This window comes from Strigops habroptila, chromosome 2 (genome assembly GCF_004027225.2).
Source record: "Strigops habroptila isolate Jane chromosome 2, bStrHab1.2.pri, whole genome shotgun sequence".
NCBI classification, from domain to species: domain Eukaryota; kingdom Metazoa; phylum Chordata; class Aves; order Psittaciformes; family Psittacidae; genus Strigops; species Strigops habroptila.
Genome location: NC_044278.2, coordinates 122,280,831 through 122,303,111, shown reverse-complemented (window position 1 = coordinate 122,303,111; position 22,281 = coordinate 122,280,831). Strand labels below are relative to the sequence as shown.

The 22,281-nt window shown below is 61.1% G+C and overlaps 1 protein-coding gene across 2 annotated transcripts in view; it reads left to right on the top strand.

Annotated features, from left to right (window-relative positions):
- Positions 1-21,977, top strand: part of ARAP1 (ArfGAP with RhoGAP domain, ankyrin repeat and PH domain 1) — a 31,915-nt gene extending 9,938 nt beyond the window's left edge. For both annotated transcript variants that reach the window (XM_030476006.1, XM_030476007.1), the window contains exons 6-32: positions 692-761; positions 1,503-1,623; positions 1,724-1,917; positions 3,374-3,680; positions 3,803-3,888; positions 5,344-5,526; positions 7,013-7,187; positions 8,448-8,582; positions 8,663-8,798; positions 10,127-10,229; positions 10,309-10,504; positions 10,915-10,960; positions 11,190-11,353; positions 12,369-12,581; positions 13,399-13,504; positions 13,727-13,874; positions 14,137-14,220; positions 14,373-14,441; positions 14,574-14,691; positions 15,780-15,893; positions 16,627-16,769; positions 17,113-17,195; positions 18,570-18,620; positions 19,159-19,222; positions 19,361-19,516; positions 20,548-20,586; positions 20,724-21,977. In XM_030476006.1, coding sequence (XP_030331866.1) covers positions 692-761; positions 1,503-1,623; positions 1,724-1,917; positions 3,374-3,680; positions 3,803-3,888; positions 5,344-5,526; positions 7,013-7,187; positions 8,448-8,582; positions 8,663-8,798; positions 10,127-10,229; positions 10,309-10,504; positions 10,915-10,960; positions 11,190-11,353; positions 12,369-12,581; positions 13,399-13,504; positions 13,727-13,874; positions 14,137-14,220; positions 14,373-14,441; positions 14,574-14,691; positions 15,780-15,893; positions 16,627-16,769; positions 17,113-17,195; positions 18,570-18,620; positions 19,159-19,222; positions 19,361-19,516; positions 20,548-20,565 — 3,283 coding nt within the window. In that variant the 3' untranslated portion in view covers positions 20,566-20,586; positions 20,724-21,977. The remainder of the gene's footprint in view (positions 1-691; positions 762-1,502; positions 1,624-1,723; positions 1,918-3,373; positions 3,681-3,802; positions 3,889-5,343; positions 5,527-7,012; positions 7,188-8,447; positions 8,583-8,662; positions 8,799-10,126; positions 10,230-10,308; positions 10,505-10,914; positions 10,961-11,189; positions 11,354-12,368; positions 12,582-13,398; positions 13,505-13,726; positions 13,875-14,136; positions 14,221-14,372; positions 14,442-14,573; positions 14,692-15,779; positions 15,894-16,626; positions 16,770-17,112; positions 17,196-18,569; positions 18,621-19,158; positions 19,223-19,360; positions 19,517-20,547; positions 20,587-20,723) is intronic.
- Positions 21,978-22,281: the final 304 nt, after the last annotated feature.

The window sequence follows — 22,281 nt, the reverse complement described above, 5'->3', positions numbered from 1 at the left end:
CAGACAGGGAATTTGGGGGATGTTAGGGGCAGCCCTGGCTCCCAGCTCTGTGTTTTAAATAGTGCCTGGGGGAAAGCGGGAAGTGCCCATTGCTGTCCCCAGATGTGACATGGGCATGGGAACATGGAGCAGGATGGAGGGATGGGGATGGGGACATGGTGCAGGATGGAGGGATGGGGACATGGAGCAGGATGGAGGGAGGGGGACATGGTGCAGGATGGAGGGATGAGGACGTGGAGCAGGATGGAGGGATGAGGACGTGGAGCAGGATGGAGGGATGGGGACATGGTGCAGGATGGAGGGATGGCGACATGGAGCAGGATGGAGGGATGGGGACACGGTGCAGGATGGAGAGATGGGGACCTGGAGCAGATGGAGGGATGGGGACATGGCACAGGATGAAGGGATGGGGACATGGAGCAGGATGGAGGAAGGGGACATGGCACAGGATCAAGCACTGGGGACATGGTGGGGGCACGGCACAGGATCGATGCTGAGGTGGCCTCAGGCTTTTGTCAACTGGGGCATGAAGCACATTGGAGTCACCCCAGTTCAAGGGTGCCCAGTGCAGCTCGGGGGGGCAGCAGAGAAGGGGCTGCTCCAGTCCCGGGGGGCTCATAGCACCCTCCCTGCACCCCTGGGTGCCCCATGCAGGGGGGCTGCTGGGTCACCCCCAAGGGGTCCCTTCCAGGTCCTACATCTACCAGAGGCGCTGGGTGAAGCTGGATGCCGACTACCTGCGCTATTTCGACAGTGAGAAGGTGGGTTGGGAGGAAGGACCTGGGGGCTCGGGGGGAGGAGATGTCACATCCCATCTGGGTGTCCCGGGGAGCAGCAGTGGGTGGGTGCTGGGGTGATGCTGGTGGGATGCGGGATGCTTGGAGCCTCCTGGATGCTCTCAGCACTGTGAGCCTGTGGTGGTTCCCGTCCCACAGCCCCAAGGCCATGGTGAGGCTGCACCTCGAATCCTGTGTCAGTTCTGGGCCCCTCACTGCAAGAGAGACATTGAGGGGCTGGAGCGGGGCCAGAGAAGGGCACCGGAGCTGGTGCAGGGCCTGGAGCACAAGTGTGATGAGGAACGGCTGAGGGACCTGGGGGGGTTCAGTCTGGAGAAGAGAAGGCTCAGGGGGGACCTTCTCGCTCTCTGCAGCTGCCTGACAGGAGGATGGAGCCAGGAGGGGGCTGGGCTCTGCTCCCAAGGAACAAGGGATGGGACAAGAGGAAACGGCCTCAAGCTGCCCCAGGGCAGGTTTAGATGGAGCTGAGGAACAATTCCTTCCCCAAAGGGTGCTCAGGCATTGGAACAGGCTGCCCAGGGCAGGGCTGGAGTCACCGGCCCTGGGGGTGCTCACACCCCGTGTAGCCGAGGCCTCAGCACCATGGGTTAGTGGTGGCCTTGGGTCAACAGTTGCACTGGATGATGCTGAAGCTCTTTCCCACCCTGCCTGGTTCCATGGCTCTGTGGTGCTGAGCAGTGTCTCTCCCGCTCTTCCCTGCTCCAGGACGCCTATTCCAAGCGCTTCATCCCCGTCTCCTCCATCTCCCGCATCACCAGCATCGGGGACCAGAAGTTCGAGGTCATCACCAACAACCGCAACTTCGTGTTCCGGGCTGAGAGCGATGGTGAGCTCCCAGCTCCACGTCTCCCTCCTGTGGCCCAAGGGGTGAGCTCCGGAGCTTCCCGGCCCCCAGCTCTGATCCTGACCCATCCCCGTCCCCGCAGCCGATCGCAACGAGTGGATCCGGACCCTGCAGCAGGTTGTGGAGGAGCGGAGGAGAACATCCATGTCCCCAGGCTCCAGTGGTGTCCCCCCCGAGCTGCCCGACAGGAGCGGCTTCCTGGAGCTGAGAGGCTTCAAGCACAAGCTCTTCGTGGTGGTGGCCGGGGACAAGGTTTTCCTCTACAAGAACGCTGAGGTGGGTGGCTGGGATGAGGTGGCACCATGGGGCACCCCAGTGATGCTCTAAAGGGGACCCTTCCTTCTGCACCCACACAGAGTAGTGGATGAGGTGACACCATGGGGCACCCCAGTGATGCTCTAAAGGGGACCCTTCCCTTTGCACCCACACCCTGAGCAGTGGATGAGGTGACAGCATGGAGCGCCCCAGTGATGCTCTAAGAGAGTCCCCTTCCTTTTGCACCCACACCCTGAGCAGTGGATGAGGTGACACCATGGGGCACCCCAGTGATGCTCTAAAGGGGACCCTTCCCTTTGCACCCACACCCTGAGCAGTGGATGAGGTGACAGCATGGGGCACCCCAGTGATGCTCTAAGGGGGACCCTTCCCTTTGCACCCACACCCTGAGCAGTGGATGAGGTGACAGCATGGGGCACCCCAGTGATGCTCTAAGAGGGACCCTTCCCTTTGCACCCACACCCTGAGCAGTGGATGAGGTGACACCATGGGGCACCCCAGTGATGCTCTAAGAGGGTCCCCTTGCTTTTGCACCCACACACTGAGTACTGGATGAGATGGCACCATGGGGCACCCCGATGATGCTCTAAGGGGGACCCTTCCCTTTGCACCCACACCCTGAGCAGTGGATGAGGTGACACCATGGGGCACCCCAGTGATGCTCTAAGAGGGTCCCCTTGCTTTTGCACCCACACCCTGAGCAGTGGATGAGGTGACACCATGGGGCACCCCAATGATGCTCTAAGGGGAACTCTTCCCTTCGCACCCACACAGAGCAGTGGATGAGGTGACACCATGGGGCACCCCAGTGATGCTCTAAAGGGGACCCTTCCCTTTGCACCCACACCCTGAGCAGTGGATGAGGTGACAGCATGGGGCACCCCAGTGATGCTCTAAGGGGGACCCTTCCCTTTGCACCCACATCCTGAGGAGTGGATGAGGTGACACCATGGGGCACCCCAGTGATGCTCTAAAGGGGACCCTTCCCTTTGCACCCACACCCTGAGCAGTGGATGAGGTGACAGCATGGGGCACCCCAATGATGCTCTAAGGGGGACCCTTCCCTTTGCACCCACACCCTGAGCAGTGGATGAGGTGACAGCATGGGGCACCCCAATGATGCTCTAAAGGGAACTCTTCCCTTCGCACCCACACAGAGCAGTGGATGAGGTGACAGCATGGGGCACCCCAGTGATGCTCTAAGAGGGACCCACACATTGAGCAGTGAGCTGGCAGTGCCACCCTTATATGGGGACAGCTCAGCCCACCCGGGCTGGTGACATTGGGGCTGCAGCCCCCCCTCACCACCAGCTCCAAGCTTTGGGGTCCTCCAGGAGCATTGAACCCACTGGAGGTGCCCCATAGGGATGGGAGCTGGGCAGGGAAAGGGACACAGCAGCTCCTGCATCACCCGTGTGCCCCCGGGATGGGTCCCCACTGCCCACCTCGCCCCCAGGACTATCGCCTTGGCATCGGCATCACCTACATCGAGATGAACGTGGGCAACGTGAAGGAGGTGGATCGCCGCGGCTTCGACCTCACCACCCCGTACCGGACCTTCAGCTTCGTGGCCGACTCGGAGCAGGAGAAGGAGGAGTGGGTGGAAGCCATGCAGCAGTCCATCGCCGAGGCCCTTTCCAACTCGGAGGTGGCCGAGAGGATCTGGGCGCTGGAGTCCAACCGCTCCTGCGCCGACTGCGGCTCGCCCAAGCCCGACTGGGCCTCCATCAACCTCTGCGTGGTCATCTGCAAGCGATGCGCAGGTACCTGCACCCCGAGGTGGGCAGGACGGGCCCTGCATCCGCTGCCCTGGGTGCTGGGGACCATGGTGGGATGGTTTATCCCACCCCAAACCAGCTCCTCAATGGCTTTGTCTCGCTGGCAGGGGAGCACCGGGGCTTGGGTCCTTCAATCACCAAAGTCCGGAGCTTGAAGATGGACAGGAAGGTGTGGACAGAGGAGCTGATCGAGGTATTGGTGCAGATCAACCCCCCCAAAACCACTTTTGGGGGGCACATACCCCATCACCTCCCCATGGCAGAGCCACTGGTGATGACTTTCCCAGCCTGATCCAAGCCCCAGCGCCCCTCCATCCCCATCGCTGTGGTCTCTGGACACCCATGCAGTGAGGACAAGCAGCACTTGTGTGCCGGTGCCGCGGAAGCGTTGCAGTGGAATGCATGGACACAGCCGGGATTCATTCCCGGGCCCAACCCAGGCGCGTTCCCAGCCGGCAGACCCTGGCTGGCCCCGCTCTTCCCGACCTTTCCTGCTTGGATCCCGCATTCCTGCCTGTGTCCCACCCGCGCGGCCTCCGGCATCGCCTGCTCCCCGAGCCCCCAAACGCTTCCAGCTGTGCTCTATCCCCTCCCTGCTCCGGGATGGATGCCCAAACCCAGGATGCTGCCAACAGCCCCATTCCCACCCTGCCTCTGCTGGCACCCAAAGGGCTTAGGGGTGCTGGCAGAGCACCCAAGGGCTCACTGAGACAGGGAGAAACCCCTTCATGTCAGGCTGAGCATCGCTTGGTACTGGGCTGGAGGATGGCGAGGAGCCATGGAAAGGCCTTTAAATCCCCCCGGATGGATGCGGAGCATCCCGCCCCTTGCCGGCAGCTGGATGCTGCATTCCAGATGTGATTTTCCAGGCAGGAAGGGGGGTCAGTGGCTGCAGACGTTGGGCTGAGCCGCTCTGTGGGGCTGCGTGCCTGCAGTGGGTGGGTGCTCCTGCGCCCTGCACACCCCATGCAGCACCCGTCGCACCCCCAATGCACCCACTGCTCCCCCAGCAGACACAGCAGCAGCTTTGGGCTGTGAATGTCCCCATGAACGGAGCTGCTGCCGAGCTCATCCTGCATAAAGAATCCTGGAGGAGCTGCTGGAGCGAGGCCAGAGGAGGCCCCGGAGCTGCTGCGAGGGCTGGAGCAGCTCTGCTCTGGAGCCAGGCTGAGAGAGCTGGGCTGGGGCAGCCTGGAGAAGAGAAGGCTCCTGAAGGGGAGACCTTAGAGCAGCTCCAGTGCCTAAAGGAGCTCCAGGAAACCTGGAGAGGGGCTTTGGACAAGGGCCTGGAGGGACAGGCCAAGGGGAATGGCTTTAACCTGCCCGAGGGGAGATTGAGATGAGCTCTGAGGCAGAAGCTCTTCCCTGTGAGGGTGCTGAGGCGCTGGCACAGACTTTTCCCAGAGAAGCTGTGGCTGCCCCATCCCTGGCAGTGTTCAAGGCCAGGTTGGACACAGGGGCTTGGAGCAACCTGCTCTAGTGGAAGGTGTCCCTGCCCATGGCAGGGGGTTGAGACTGGAGGAGCTTTAAGGTCCCTTCATCCCAACCCATCCCATGGCTCTATGACTCCCCACAAACCCCCCTCCCCATTCCCAGCCACTCTCCATCATTCCACCACCTCCATGTCACGCTCTCCTTGTCCCGGCAGCTCTTCCAGCACATCGGCAACGCTGTGGCCAACCAGTTCTGGGCCGCCAACGTTCCCCCCAGTGAGTCCATCGGCCCCGGCAGCGGGAGCCGGGAGAGGAGGCGCTTCCTGACGGCCAAGTACCGGGAGGGCAAGTACCGGCGCTACCACCCGCTCTTCGGCAACCAGGAGGAGCTCGACAGGGTCGGTGGCTGCCGGGGCATCGCCTGCAGGGTCCCCCTGGGTGCTCTGGGGGGTCCTGAGCCTGGTCTGGGGTGCAAGGTCTGCCCAAGCAGGGTGCCCAGCCTTGGGCATGGGGCTGGGTGGTTTCCCTCCCTGCCTGTGTCCCTGTCTGTATTCCCTGCCCATATCCCTGTATATATCCTTGCCTGTAACCCTGCCTGTATCCCTGCCTGCATCCCTGCCTGCATCCCTGTCTGTATCCCTGCCTGTATCCCTGCCTGCATCCCTGCCTGCATCCCTGTCTGTATCCCTGCCTGTATCCCTGCTTGTATCCTGCCTGCATCCCTGTCTGCATCCCTGTCTGTATCCCTGTTTGTATCCCTGCCTGCATCCCTGTCTGTATCCCTGCCTGTATCCCTGCCTGCATCCCTGTCTGTATCCCTGTCTGTATCCCTGTCTGTATCCCTGTTTGTATCCCTGCCTGCATCACTGTCTGTATCCCTGTTTGTATCCCTGTCTATATCCCTGCCCATATTCCTGCCTGAATCCCTGTTTGTATCCCTGTCTGTATCCCTGCCTGTGCCACATCACCCCCCATTACACACCCTGTATCCCCACCATGTACCCTGGGTTATCCAGGAGGGACAAACCAGATTTGGGGACAGGGTGACATCTCTGGAATGGGGTACAACCAGCTCCATTTCCAGGCTGGGAAGCCCAGTCTGAGATGGGATTCCCCATTCCACAGCCAGGCTTCAGCTCTTCCCAGCTTGGAAATGGCACTGGAGTCCAGCACTGGGCTGGAATGGGGTTGGTGTTGAGGGGAATACTGTGATTCCAGCATCTTGGAGCATCCTACAGTGACCAACACCCCAAATCGCTTCCATCCCTAACCCTAACCCATTCCCAGCTGTGGGCATGGTGTCGGGTTGGGGCTTCACTCCGCTCTGCCCCACTGGCGCAGGGAATGCCATCCCAGCGCAGGGAATGCCACCCCGGCACAGGGAATGCTGTCCTAGCACAGGGAATGCCATCCTGGCACAGGGAATACCATCTCAGCGTAGGGAATGCCACCCCGGCACAGGGAATGCTGTCCTAGCGCAGGGAATGCCATCCCGGCACAGGGAATACCATCTCAGCACAGGGAATGCCGTCCTGGCACAGGGAATGCCACCCTGGCATCGGGAATACCATCCTGGCACAGGGAACGCCGTCCCAGCACAGGGAATGTGATCCCAGCCCCGGGAATGCCGCCCCAGCTCTCCGTCCGCGTCCCTCCTCCTCCCCCTGCTCTGTTTGCCCGGGGCCGGGAATTCGCATGTGGGTTTGTTTGTTTTCCTGCCCCGCTCCCGCCCCGTGACTTCAGCGGCTCCTCCGCTTCCAAACCTTCCCTCCCTCCCGGAGCCTCCTTTGTCCCGCTCGGGCGGTGGGAAGCGCCGGCTCCGGCTGCCCTTCGCTGCGCCCTGCCCCGGCTCTTCCCGATCCCGGTGTTCCCGGTGTTCCGCAGGCGCTGTGCGCGGCCGTCACCACCAGTGACCTGGCGGAGACGCAGGCGCTGCTCTTCTGCGGGGCAGCCGTGTCCTGCGCCACCGGCGACCCCCAGTGCCCCTCGCCCCTCGCCCTGGCGCAGAGGAGCGGGCAGCGGCTGCAGATGGAATTCCTGCTCCACAACAGGTCCTCAGGTAAGGGATTGACCCCCGGGGGTGGCAGGAATCCCACCCGGAACGCTGCCGGGGCATCCCGGGGGATACAGGGCTCCGGAATGCTGCCAGGGCATCCCCGGGGGATACAGGAGTGTGGTCCCAGCTCCTTCTCCTGCCCAGCAGCTCCCCAGTGGTCCCAACGCTTTATCCTACCCAGCAGCTTCCCAACAGGGGTATCTCCAAGTGCTCTGTGCATCCCAGGAGAGGGAAAAGGGGGTTGGGGAGCACCCCCATGATCCACCCCAGGCAGGGATACCTGCCCGGAACCCTGCATGGGATTCAGGGAAGGACAAGGCACCATCCTGGCATCCCTGGGAATCCCAGGGCACATCCTTCCATCCCCCACCTCCAGCATTCTCTAAACCCTCCCTCCCATTCCACCCACCGTGGCTCCGGGTGGGCCGGCAGCTCCCATGGGATTCACCCTAACACAGGGTGAACTTCCACCCCTGGAGCGTTCCAGCCGCCGGGATGGAGGTGTTCCCGCCTGCCCCAGCCATCACCTCCCTTCCCCGCCTCGGCGGCCAAGCCCGGCCTGCGGGAGCTGGAATTTGCCCAGGATTGGGGCTGGCCCTGCCCTGCATTCCGGATGTGTCAGCACAAAACGGGTCTGGAGGAGCCGGAGAAAACCAACCCCCTGAGCTCATCCTGGCTCTGGAATTCCCGGGGTCAATGAGCCGTGTGTGGAGCAGGGCTGGGATCATGGAGTGGGATTCTCCACTTTCCCCTTTTCCCTGTTCCTGGAGCTCCAGCGAGCCCCATGCTGTGACCTGGGGGTGCTTTAGGGGGTGTCCCTGCATCCCGGTTCCTGGAGGAACTTGAGGAATGCCTCTTGCTGGAAGGCACAGGGGGGAAACTGAGGCACAGGGATGCTGTGGCAGAGCCCTGGGGTGCTGTTTTGGCTGCAGGACCATCATGCTCTGTTCCTATGGAGCCACGAGGAGCTGGGATAACCCAGGAGGAACCTCCCCAGCGGGAAAACCCAGTCCCCACCTTCCCACAACGTCCCCATCCCAGCTCAGTGCTCAGGGATGTGGGGTGCCCTGAACCCCACTGACCTGAGCCAGGGGCTCTGGAGCTGGTCCATGTGCCCTAACCGTGCCACGCTGGTGGCTCATGGTGCAACCATGGAATGCTTTTGGGTTCCTGCTTCTTGGGCTGGGCTGGGGAGACCCAGTTGAGTTGGGGGGTATTTGGGGGGCTTCAGCCCCCCATGATGAGCTGTGTCCCCCTTTGCAGAGCCCCCTCGCCTGGAGGTGGGGGGCAGCGAGGAGAAGCCCTACTCGGTTCCGCTGCCCTCCGTCACCCACCACGGCTTCCTCTACAAGACCCCGTCCATGGCCAAGCCCATTGGCGAGCGCAAGGGGCCGGAAGGTACGTGGGGGTCTGTGGTGGGATGGGGAATAGCAGCCCCGTTGTAAGCCCTTTGTAAGGGCTTTGCACCCTGGTTGTAGAGTTCAGCCGGCGCTGGTGCACGCTGCAGGACGGGCTCCTCAGCTACTACGAGAGCGACCGCAGCGCTGCGCCCAACGGCGAGCTCCGCGCCGAGGAGATGGTGTGTCTGGTGCACAACGCGCCCCACACGCACGGGTAGGAGGAACCCCGCCACGGGCAGGCCCAGAGTAACCCGAGACCCTTTGTAACCCCCGTGCAGACCCTTTGTAACCCCTTTGTACCTCTTCAAGCCATTTACAGTCCCTTCGTAACCCCCATCCGGACCCTTTGTAACCCCTTTGTACCTCTTCAAGCCATTTACAGTCCCTTTGCAACGCCCATGCGGACCCTTTGTACCTCTTCAACCCTTTTGCAGACCCTTTGTAACCCCCATGCAGAGCCTTTGTAACCCCTTTGTACCTCTTCAACCCCTGTGCAGACGCTTTGTAACTCCTTTGTACCTCTTCAAGCCATTTGCAGTCCCTTTGTAACCCCCATGCGGACCCTTTGTAACCCCTCTGTACCTCTTCAAGCCCTGTGCAGACCCGTTGTAATGCCTGTGTACCTCTTCAAGCCATTTGCAGCCCCTTTGTAACCCCTGTGCAGACCCTTTGCAACCCCTTTGTACCTCTTCAACCCATTTGCAGCCCATTTGTAATTCCTTTGAAACTCCATTCCAGTCCCTTTGTAAGCTGTTTGTAAGCCCTTTTGCAGACCCTTTGCAATCCCTTTGTAACCAGTTAGTAACACCTTTGGAACCCCTTCAAAACCCCTTTGCAACCCCCTTGCATCCCCTTTCAATCCCTTTGCAACCCCTTTACAATCTATCTGCAGCTCCTTTACAACCCCTTTGTATCGCTTTGTAGCCCCCTTTGTAATCCCCGTGCAGTCCCTTTGCAACCCTTTGCAGCCCCTTTGTAACTTGTTTGTAACCCATTTGTAACCCCTTTTCAGCCCCTTTGTAACTCCTTTGTGGCCCTGTTGTAACCTCTTTGTGACCCCTTTGCAGCCCTTTTGAAATCCCTTTATAACCAGTTTGCAACCCATTGTAACAACCTCCTTGTAAGCACTTTGCAGCCCCTTTGTAACCCCTTTGCAATCCCTTTGTTACCCCTTTGTAATCAGTTTGTAACCCCTTTTCAGCCCCATTGTGACCCCTTTGCAGCCCCTTTGTAACTGCTTTGTAACCCCTTTGTAACCACTTTGCAGTGCCTTTACAACCTCTCTGCAATCGCTTTGGAATCCCTTTGCAGCCCCTTCGTAACTCCTTTTCAACCCCTTTGCAACCCCTTTGTAACTCCTTTGCACCCTCTGCTCCCTGGTGGAGCATGCACAGGGATGCTGGGGAGCCTTGGGCCACGGTGGGGGGGATCCCAGTCTGGATCCGGTATCCATGAGTATCCATGCAGTGGGATACTCACACCCACCCACCACCCTCCCACCACCCATGGGCGCCCACACTCCCCATCCCTCCCTTCCCACAGCATCGAGAACACCTTTGAGGTGTACATGGAGTCGGAGAGGCTCTACCTGTTCGGGCTGGAGAAGCCCGACTCCGCTCGGGAATGGCTCAAGTCCATTGCCAAGGTAGGATGCGATGGGTTGGGAACGGCCGGATGGCGCCGGGTGCTACGACGCTGACGTGTTCCTCGTGTCCTTGTCCCAGTCCTTCGTCCATCCCTGTGCCGAGGAGCTGCTGGCTCTGGACTTCGAGCGCATCGGCCGCCTGCACTACAAGGGTGGCCTCAACCTGGAGCGAGCCAAGGAGGGCTGGTTCGCCCTGGTGGGCTCCGTGCTCCACGTCTGCTTCCAGGACAGCGAGCGGCAGGAACCCCTCCAGCTCCGCAAGCTGCAGGAGCTCTGTGCGTGCCCCTGCCCCGCCGCGGGGTCCCCATGCCCACCATGGGAGCGTGGGGACAAGGGGGGACCCCCACATCCTCATGGGGAGGTTGGGGGTGATGCTCCGATGGAGCGCAGGGTCCTTCTGCTGAGCTCTTCCATCCGCTTCCCCATCCCTGGAGAGCTGCTTCTTGTCCCATATGGGCTGTGAGGGAGCGTGGGGACAAGGGGGGACCCTCACATTCTCATGGGTGGCACCCGGCTATTGGTGGGAGGTTGGGAATGATGCTCCAATGGAGCGCAGGGTCCTTCTGCTGAGCAATTCTATCCTGTTCCCCATCCCTGGAAAGCTGCTTCTCGTCCCATTTGGGCGGGAGGGGACCAGGGGACCCCACATTCCCATGGGTGACGTTCTCTTTGCCTTCCCTTCCAGCCATCCAGGGGGACAATGAGGTGCTGGTGCTGGTGGAGCGGAGGAGGTAGGAACAGAGGATGGGGGGGTTGGATGCTTCCAGCAAAACATCCCACCCTTCCCAAGTTATTCCTTGTTTTGGGGTGTCTTTGCCCTCCCTGCAGCAACTGAGGTCCCCCAAAAGGGAGTCAGGACCATCCCCATGCCCCTGGTTCCAGCCTTCCTGGGGGGGTCCCGCCATGCAGTGGGATTTGGTGGGGCACTGGGCCCCGCACTGAGGCCGGGCTTCCCGGCAGGACGCTGTACATCCAAGGGGAGAGGAAGCTGGATTTCCTGGGATGGGTCCAAGCCATCCAGAAGGCTGCGGGCAGCTCCGGGGACACGCTGTCGGAGCAGCAGCTCACCGAGTCGGATGTCCCACTGCTGGTGGATCGCTGCATCGACTACATCACCCAGTGTGGTACGTGCCATCACCCACCACCCGGTCACCTCATGGACACCTTAGAGTCAGCTGGGTTGGAAAAGAGCTTCAGGATCACCAAGTCCAACCGCTCCCAACACTGCCAAGGCCACCACTAACCCATGGCACTGAGGCCTCGGCTACACGGGGTGTGAACACTTGCCCGGCCGGTGACTCCAGCCCTGCCCTGGGCAGCCTGTTCCAATGCCTGAGCACCCTCTGGGGAAGGAATTGTTCCTCAGCTCCATCTAAACCTGCCCTGGGGCAGCTTGAGGCCGTTTGCTCTTGTCCCATCCCTTGTTCCTTGGGAGCAGAGACCAGCCCCCTCCTGGCTCCATCCTCCTGTCAGGCAGTTGCAGAGAGCGAGAAGGTCCCCCCTGAGCCTTCTCTTCTCCAGACTAAACCCCCCCAGGTCCCTCAGCCGTTCCTCATCACACTTGTGCTCCAGGCCCTGCACCAGCTCCGGTGCCCTTCTCTGGCCCCGCTCCAGCACCCCAATGTCTCTCTTGCAGTGAGGGGCCCAGAACTGACACAGGATTCGAGGTGCAGCCTCACCAGTGCCCAGCACAGGGGGACAGTCCCTGCCCTGGCCCTGCTGCCACACTGGTGCTGAGCCAGGCCAGGATGCTGGTGGCTTCTTGGCTGCCTGGGCACAAGCTGCTCATGTTCAGCTCCATCAATCAGCACCCCCAGGTCCTGTTCCATGAGTAGTTTCCAGCCACAATTCCCCAAGCCTGGGGCATTGCATGGCGTGGTTGTAGCCCAAATGCAGTACGTGGCACTGAACCTGGTTGAACCTCATCCCATTGGCCTCAACCCATCGATCCAGCCTGTCCAGATCCCTCTGTAGAGCTTCCTGTCCTCCAACAGATAACACAACACATTTCCCTCCCTCTTCGAGCATCATCTCCATAGAAGGGCTCCAGATGGAGCAGGGCTTTGGCTCCTCCAGCCTGCAGCCAGGATGTGTCCCTGTTCCCTATGGAGCAGGTCTCATCCCAACTCTCTGTCACAGGGTTGACATCCGAAGGCATCTACCGCAAGAGCGGGCAGAACTCCAAGACCACCAGCCTGCTGGAGATGCTCCGCAGGGATGCCCGCAGCGTGCGCCTGAAGGAGGGGGAGCACCACGTGGATGATGTGGCCAACACCCTCAAGAGGTTCTTCAGGGACCTGGGGGACGGGCTCTTCACCAGGCGCTGGGGCCAGGACTGGCTGCGGGCCACTGGTGAGCACTGGGGGCTGTGGGGTGCTGCAGGGTGAGGTTGGGGTCTCCGTTACACTGCAGCATCCTTCATCCTCCCCTCTGTGGTTGGGGCAGGCACCCAACACACATGTTGGGAATGGGGTGGGTGGGGAGTGGAGGGTGACCCCGTGCAGCCCCATGCTCCAGTGTGGATGGGGATGAGATGGGGCAAAAAACCAGACCTCCCTGCCCAGTGCCGCTGGATCCAGCCCATAGATACTGGGAATGGATGGACCCAGTGGCAAACAACCATGAGGCACAGTGCTGTGGAGCTGGGATGTTCTGGCCCCATGGGACTGGGATGCTCCGATCCCATGAGGCTGGGATGCTCCAGCCCCAGGAGGCTGGGATGCTCCGGCCCCATGGAGCTGGGATGCCCTGACCCCATGAGGCTGGGATGCTCTGGCCCCGTGGAGTTGGGATGCTCTGGCCCTACGGAGCTGGGATGCTCTGGCCCTGGGATGCTTCAGCCCTGTGGAGCTGGGATAATCCAGCTCTGAAATGCTCCAGCCTCATGGAGCAGGAATAATCCAGCCCCATGAAGCTGGGATGATCTGGCCCTGGGATGCTCTATCCCTGGGATGCTCCAGCCCCATGGAGCTGCGATGCTCCAGCCCTGGGGTGCTCCATCCCCATGGAGCCGGGATGCTCTGCTCCTGTGGAGCTGGGATGCTCCACTGCTGGGATGCTCCATCCCCACAGTGGGTCAGGGGGCTCTGAGGTGGGATCTGGAGGGGGGATGTTGGGGCCCTGAGTCTTCATCTCACCTTCACCCCCCTCGATGCTCATCCTCTCCCAGCGCTGGAGGACGAGGAGGTGAAGATCAGCGAGTACCGGCAGCTCCTGGGCACGCTCCCCACGGTGAACCGGGCCACGCTGAAGTCGCTCATCAACCACCTCTTTAGGTACAGCACCGGTGCTGGGTCCCCCAAGCCCTATGGAGCATCCCCCCATCCTCCATGGGGTCCTCGTGCCTTGGCTCACATCCCAAACCAGGAGAGGAATGGGATCTGGGGTGGCCCCAAGGCCAGCATCACATCCCGGCATTGGGGCCATTCCCCTTGGCAAGGCCGAAGGAGGGATCCGGGGGGGATCCGGGGCAGGGATCTCAATGGGGTTCCCCACAGGGTGCAGCGGTTCTCTGGGGAGAACCAGATGAACACACACAACCTGGCCATCGTCTTCGGGCCCACGCTCTTCCAGATGGATGGCAAGGACTACAAGGCAGGACGTGTGGTGGAGGACCTCATCAGCCACTACGTGAAGATCTTCAATGTGGGTTCAGCCCTTCTCCTGGTGCTGCTCTGGATCATGTGGGGGCATTCCCAGGGGATGGGGAGGGGGAATCTGCTCTCTCTGCAGACAACTCCTTGCTTTGGAGATGAGGGGAGGGGGTTCCGTGTCCCTGCAGACCCTGGAGACCCCCAAGTGTGGAGCTGCTGGGCCAGGGAGCAGATTCCACTGGGGACCAGCATCTGCTGCTGCAGTGGGACCCAAGCATGGTCTGGGCAGCCCTGATGACTCCTCATCCTTGTAGGTCAACGACCAAGAGATGAAGAAGCAGCAGGATGAGATCATGGCCATCATGAAGATGCGGGAGGCAGCCTCCAGCGGGACACAGGCACGTGGGGACCTTCCCGGGGCACCCTATTCACATGGGGCCGGCTCCAGCATCTCCTGGAGGTGCCGCAGGCAGGGGTGTCCATGCCGGGTGGTGGGATTTAGCCTTCCCATGGGAGCTGCAGGTTGAGGTGCTTTCCCCTTGTCCTGCAGCAAGCCGGGGACTTCATCTGCACCGTGTACCTGGAGGAGAAGAAGACGGAGGCAGAGCAGCACGTCAAGGTGAGCGCAGAGGGGACACCCCGTGTGCGCCCACAGCTCTGCGGTGGCACGGGGACACGCTCTGAGATGCCACCTCTGCGGCGTGAGGGTGCAATGGCCCCGGGCACATGGAGACGTGTCCCCTCATCCCAGATCCCGGCCACCATGACAGCCGAGGAGCTCACCTTCGAGATCCTGGACAGGAGGAAAGTGGTCATGAAGGAGAAGGACTATTGGAGCTGCTACGAAGTGAATGAGAGGGAGGAGGCAGGTTGGTGTGGGGGGTGAGGGTAGTGGGGATGGGGATGGAGGCAGGGACGAGGACAGAGGTGAGGATGGGGATGGGAATGGACATGGAGATGGAGGTGGAGATGGGATTGAAGATAGGGATGGGGATGGAGATGGGATGGAGGTAGGGATGGGGATGAAGGTGGGGTTGAAGATAGGGATGAAGATGGAAATGGAAGTGGAGATAGGGATGAGATGGAGATGGAAATGGGGTTGAAGATAGTTATGGAGATGAGATGGAGGTGGAGATGGAGGTGGGGATGGAGATGAAGATGGGGTTGAAGACAGGGATGGAGAAGGGGATTGGGATGGAGATGGGGTTGAAGACAGGGATGGGGATAGAGATGGAGATGGAAATGGAGATAGGGATGGAAATGAGGACTGAGATGGAGATGGAGATAGGGATGGGGATGGAGATGGACATGGGGATGGGGATGAAAAGGCCCCCATGGGGACTGCACCATGGGGCAATGCTGGGACAGGTCCCTGCCCTCAGGGGCATTTCTCACCATGTCCAGGCTGCAGATGGGCTTGTGGCTTGGACCAGGACCCTCAGGACATCTCCCTGCATCCTTGGGGGTCAAACATCATGGGGGTGTCTGGGCTCCCCTGCCTGGGGTGCCCATGGGCGGCAGGAAGGGCTTGGCATGAGCAGGATGAGACCCAGGTCCTGGTGGCTCATCCAGGCAGGATGCTGAGCCCACCACTGAAAGCCAACATGGGATGTTTTGGTCCTTGCCAACCCCAACCCATGGAGCCCAGGCTCCCTCTGCGCAGGCTGGGGCCCTGTGGTGTGTGTCCCACCATGCTCATGTACATCCCTATGGGAAGTGTGGTCCCACCATGGACCAAAAGTCACCTCCCTGGGGACAAGCAGGCAGCAGCACGAAATGAACCCAGTGAAAAGCTGATGGTGATGGTCAGTGTGAGGGCAGGCGGTACCTGGGGACACACGTGTGGCCCCATGGATGCCAACCCATGGGGATGATGCCTGATCCCTGCCTGTCCCTGCCTGATCCCTGCCTGATCCCTGCCTGTCCCTGCCTGTCCCTGCCTGTCCCTGCCTGGCAGAGCGGCCCTTGCACTACTCGGAGAAGGTGCTGCCCATCCTGCACTGCCTGGGCACCGAGAGCTACCTGGTGGTGAAGAAGCAGATGGCCATGGAGAACATGCTCATCTACCTGGGTGAGGAACCGGGGAGCTGCGGTCCGGCAGGGGAGAGGAGGGAGGGGATGGGGGTGGGTGGGGATGGATAGACACGGGATAGGGATGGGAGGGGATAGGGATGGGATAGGATAGGGATGGGGAAAAGGATGGGATTGGATGGGATGAGATTGGGGGTGGTGATGGATAGAGATGGGATGGGGATGGGTGTGGGATGGAATGATGATGGGATGATGATGAGATGGAGAGGGGATGTGAAGGGAGGAGATGGGATGAGATGCAGTGGGGGTGGGCGTGGGATGGGGACAACGATGGGATTGGATGGGATGAGATTGGAAATGGTGATGGGATGGCGATGGATAAAGATGGGGTGGGAGGGAATGATGATGGGATGGGGATGGGATGAAGATGGGATAGGGATGGGGATGAGACGGGTTGGGTTGGGGACAGGGGTGGGATGGGATGGAGATGGGGATGGGGATGGAGGGGGGATGTGAGGGAAGGAGATGGGATGGGGATGGGATAGAGATGGGATGGGTTGGGATGGGGTAAGTGATGGGAAGGTGATGGGATAGTGACGGGAAGGGGATGGGATGGGAATAGGATAGGATGGGGATGGGATGGGGTAGGTGATGGGATGGGGCCGGGGGCCAGGCAGGAGCAGTGCTGGGGGTCCCCTTGCTCTCACCCATGGGGCTGGGTCCGGCTGCTCCCCACATCCTGGGGCCCGGTGGTGCTGAGCGGGTGCCCGCAGCCAGCAGAGGGGGCGACTGCAAGCACGGGCTGATGAAATTCCGGGAGGAGAGAAACCTGCTGGGGCTGGGGCTCAGCACCGGCTTCCACGACCGGTACTTCATCCTGAGCCACCGCTGCCTGCGCCTCTACAGGGAAGTGAGGGTGAGCCCCTTCCCTTCCCCTTCCTTCCCTTCTCCTCCTGTCTCCCCTTTCCCATTCCCCCTTCCCCATTCCCCTTATTCTTCCACTTCCCCGCACCAAAGGCAACTGGCACCATATGTGGGGACCCTCCTGTGTCCCCTCCCCTGTCCCCATGGTGATGGCACCATCTCTGCCCTTTCTGCTCCATCCTGGTGTCAGCCTCATCCTCAGCAAGCCCAGCTCCATCCCCACATCCCTACGGCTTCTCCTCCTGCCAAGGGGACAAGCCCCATCCCCGGTTGCTGTGGGGATGGTGACAAGGGTCGGGCAGTCCCCAACGTGGTGCCGGTGCCTCTTCCCGCAGAGCCACAAGCCGGAGAAGGAATGGCCCGTCAGGAACCTGAGGGTGTATCTGGGCATCAAGAAGAAGCTTCGGCCTCCAACGTGGTGAGCAGCAGGAGCAGCAGCAACGGGGTGTCCTGTGGGGTGGGGACAGGGATGGGGCAGGGATGGGACTAGGGATGGGACAGGGACAGGGAAAGGGATGGGGACAGGGCTGGGGATTAAGAAAGGGATGGAGGTGGAGATGGGGACGAAGACAAAGGATGGGATGAGTCAAGGCTGGAACAGGAATGGGATGGGATGGGGCTGGGGATTGAAACAGAGATGAAGATGGGGATGGGGATGAAGATAAGAATGGGATGGGGATTGGGATAGGACACGGCAGGGATGGGTACAAGGATGGGGATGGATGTGGGACAGAGAGAAGGCTGAGGACACTGCTGGGGATGGGAACAGGGATGAGTATGGGGATGGGACAGGGGAAGGGTTGGGGACAGGGATGGGGCTGGGGACGGGGATGGAGGTGGGGATGGGGATGTGACAGGGAAGTGATGGGGACAGGCATGGGGATGGATATGGGACAGGGACAGGGCTAGGCACAGGGACAGAACTGGGGACAGGACGAGGATGGGGATGAGGAAAGGGACAGGGGCAGGGCTGGGGGCACGTACTGGGCTGGAGATGGGGACGGGGATGGGGACGGGGACAGGGACAGGGCTGGGGCCAGAGCAGGGGCCAGGGCCGGGTCGGGGCCGGGCCAGGGCCGGTCGTGCCGCGGGGACACGGCTGGTGCTGGCTGCGCCTCCGGCCACCAGATGTCAGAGCAGCGCCGCGGAACGGCTCAGCCCGGCCCGGCTCAGCCCAGCCCAGCCCAGCACAGCCCAGCCCGGCTCAGCCCGGCCCAGCCCAGCCTGTCCCTGTCTTGTCACTGTCCTTGTCCCTGTCCCCATCCCTGTCCTTTTCCCCATCCCTGTCCCTGTCCCTGCTCTGTCCCTGCCCCGTCCCTGTCCTTGTCCCCATCTCTGTCCTTGTTCCCATCCCCATCCCTGCCCCTGTCCCTGCCCTGTCCCTGTGTGTCAGTGCACATGTGCACGTGTGTGCATATATGTGCGTATGCACATGTGCATGAGTGTTGTGTGTGCATACGTGTGAGTGTGTGCAAGTATGTGCATCCATGTCAGCAAGTTGTGTACATGAATGTTCGTGGGTGCATGTGTATAAGTTAATGTACATGTATGCGGGTGTGTGCATGTGGGTGTGTGCATGTGAGTACATATGAGCACATGGGCATTGTGTGTGCACATGTATGTGGGTGTGTGCATGCATGTCAGCAAGATGTGTAAATGCATGTTCATGTGAGTGTGCATATGGGTGTGTGCGTGCGTGTCAGCAAGCCGTATACACGCGTGTGCACATATGCATGTGCATGTATGTGTGTGTGCATGTGTGTATGTGCTCATGGTTTCCTTCTCCTTTCAGTTGGGGCTTCACAGTCTTCTACGAGAACGAGAAGCACGAGAAGCAGCAATGGTGAGAGTGGGGATGGACACGGGATGCGGGACCCATCCCATGGGATCCACACTGCGGGTGCTGGGTCTGAGCACAGACACAGCCTGGGGAGACCCCGCTGCAGTAGGGCCAGGCCAAGGGGAATGGCTTTAACCTGCCAGAGGGGAGACTGAGATGAGCTCTGAGGCAGAAGCTCTTCCCTGGGAGGGTGCTGAGGCGCTGGCACAGACTTTTCCCAGAGAAGCTGTGGCTGCCCCATCCCTGGCAGTGTTCAAGGCCAGGTTGGACACAGGGGCTTGGAGCAACCTGCTCTAGTGGAAGGTGTCCCTGCCCGGGGCAGGGGTTGGAGCTGGAGGAGCTTTAAGGTCCTTGCATCCCAACCCATTCCATGGCTCTATGGGCAGAGCCTGGCCGGGCACCCTCAAAGCATCGCTCAGGGCATCACCCTTGTCCCCATCACTCCCCTGGGCTCTGCAAAGCGGCACCTCAGGTCCCAGCTCCGTCCCCAGCAGCACCTTTGTGTCCCCGCGGCTCGCCCATGCCCTCTCTGTCCCCGCAGGTACCTGTGCTGTGACACCCAGGCCGACCTCCGCGAGTGGTTCGCCACCTTCCTCCACGTGCAGGTAGGCAGGAGGATGCTCGGCTCGGAGCACCCCTTGCTGCATCCCTAAATCCCAGCATCCCAGAGCAGCGGACGGGGTCCTGAGGGGTCCCTGAGCACCAAAGAGCCCTTGTCCACGCCGTGTCCCCTCTGTCCCCAGCACGGGGGGGCCCTGTGGCCCTCGGAGAGCTCCAAGGTGAGGACGTCGCGGTGGCAGCAGGACTCCAGGTTGGGTAACATCTCCCTCATCCCGCTGCGGGGCAATGAGAGTGAGATGAGGAACAGTGTGGCTGCTTTTGCTACTGACCCGCTAACCGTGAGTGACACGGGGGTGCCGGGGTGGGGGGACCCTCCGTGTGGGGCTGCATCTCCTCTGCATCACACGCTGGGGGGGTTCTGGTACCCAGAGATGGGGGGAGCATCCCTCTTCCCATTCCTTATGCACCAGCATCAGCCTCTGGTCACCCCAGAGGGGAGGGAGATGATGCTTTGGGTGCTCTGAATGGCATTGGGTGGTCTCTGGGGTGCAAGGGGGGGCCCAAACCGTGTGATGCAGGATGAGGGGATGCTGCCAAGCTCCTGATTTTTCCTATAACAGGGTGGTTTCTCTGGAACGCTGTCCTGGTCACAAATCAGCCCCCATCCCCTTGTCCTCCTGTCTGTCTGTCTGTCCATGCTGGGCATCCCCACACCACACCAGTGCTGTGGGTGCCTTGCTCAGCCATGGGGCCCATGGGTGCCATGGCTGGTGGTGGGACAGAGCTGCTGTGGTCCCACCATGCCCAAGCCAACCCCTTGGGCCCTCGTTGCTGTTATAAACCTGAGGATGTGGCTGTGATGGGGAGATCCCACCGTAGGTTGTGCATCACCCAAGGGTGGGGAGCAGCAGCATCACTGCCCCAGACCTCCCCCACCTCACACCCATCCCCATGGACTGGGTCTGTGGGGCAGCCCTGGCTCAGTACCCGCCCCCCAGGCTCAGGTTTATAACGTGGGGTGATGGGGAAGCTCCTCCTGGGCTTCCCCATGGGCTCTGCTTCGTGGTGTGCGTGTGCTGATGTGCCAGGGACAGCCCTGGCAGGGGGGTCTCTGCACCCCAGGGGCCATGGAGCATCATCCGGGCTGGTCCATGGCAAGGGACCAGCGCCCTGGGCTCCCGTGGGGCACTGCTGTGGGTGTCCCCCCCATGGGATGGGGCGGTGGGTACAGGCTGACGTGCCGGGGGCCGCGGTTCCTCTTGCTCTGGGCTTTCTCCCGCCTCCCTGGTGTGTTCCCATGGGAGCTGCTGGTGGTGCCGGGGCAGGAGGAGGATGAGGACTAACAGTGACCTGTCTGCTCTGTCCCCAGCTCCTGCGCAACGTCTGAGCTGGAGGCCTGAGACACCGGGTGAGTGTCCCCATCGCTGCAGGAGCCTGTCCCAGTGCCAGCCCCGCGGGGGGACATGGCACGTGCGGTGTCCCCGTGCGTGTCCCTGCAAGGCCGGGATGCAGGTGACCAACGTTCATTCTCTCCTTGTGCTCCAGGTTTGTCCACGCGTGGGGCAGCCCTCAGGGACCTGCTCCAGCCCCACATCCCGGCACAGGCCGGGGTCCCATCGGATCCGGAGCCTCCACCGGACCCTCTCACCTCCCCACACTGTGACCCAGGAGGGGAAATGGCAGCGAGGCCACTGACCCACCAGTGGAGCAGGTCTGGGGAGCCATGGCCAGGCACCCATGGAGACTATATACCCATGGGGGCCAGCATCCATGGGGACCAGGCATCCATGGGATCCAGCATCCATGGGGACCAGGAATCCATGGTAACCATGCACCCATGGGGACCAGCACCCATGGAGACTATGCATCCATGGGCTCCAGGAATCCATGGGGACCAGCATCCATGGTAACATGCACCCATGGGGACCAGCATCCATGATGACCAGGCACCCACGGGGACCAGCATCTGTGGGTACCATGCATCCATGGGGACCAGGAATCCTTGGGGACCAGCATCCTTGGGAACCAGCATCCATGGGGACCAGCATCTATGGGACCAGGCATCCACAGGGACCAGCAACCATGAGGACCAGACATCCATGGGAACCAGGCACCCATGAGGACCAGCATTCATATGGACTAGGCGTCTATGGGACCGTGCATCCATGGGGACCAGGATCCATGGGACCAGCATCCACAGGGACCAGCATCTATAGGGACCAGTATCCATGAGGACCAGGCACTCATGGGGAACAGGATCCACAGGGACCAGCATCCATGAGGACCAGGCACCCATGAGGAACATGCACCCATGAGGACCAGGCAGTCATGGGGACCAGCATCCATGGGGACCAGCATCCACGGGGACCAGGCAGTACCAGCCCACTGCACCCCAGACCCCACATCTCAGCTGCTTTCAGCTTCTTGCTCCGAGCTCCAGGCAGGGAAGCAGATCCCGGCCGGACACCCTGGCACAGGGTCCTGCTTTTCCTCTTCTTCCCTCTTACTTTAAGTCCTTCTCCATCAAACCGACAAGGCAATCCTTCCCATGGGATGCATTCCCAGCTCCAGGGACCACAATCATGGTGCTCCCATCACTCCTAGAGAGGGGATGCCCCATTCCCGGGGTCCCCTCCATGGGCAGGGCACCACGAGCCTCTGTTCCCCCACACTGGGGCCATCCGGCCGCTGTCCCCTGGCTCCAGCCTGATGGAGGGGGGGGACAGGGTGTGGGGGGCAGGAGCTGCTCCCGTTTCCCACTGCCGCCTCTCCATGGTATTAAAGGTCTTTGGGAAACGATGTGTCCAGGTCTCTGCCGGCCGGGATGGGGACAGTGGGAGCTGGGAGCCCATGGGTGCGGTGGGATGGGCCTGGGTGCACCCAGTGGGTGCTTGTGAGATGATGGGTGATGCCAAATACACCCTAAACCCATGGCCAAGCCCACCCTAAACCCATGGCCAGACCCATATTAAACCCGCGGCTGCTCAGTGCTGCTCTGTAGGAGCTGCTGTGATGGGGAGCACACGTGTGCACACATGAAGGTGGATGTGCAAGCACATGTGTGCATGTATGTGCATGCAGAAGGACACGCGTGCAGGTGTGT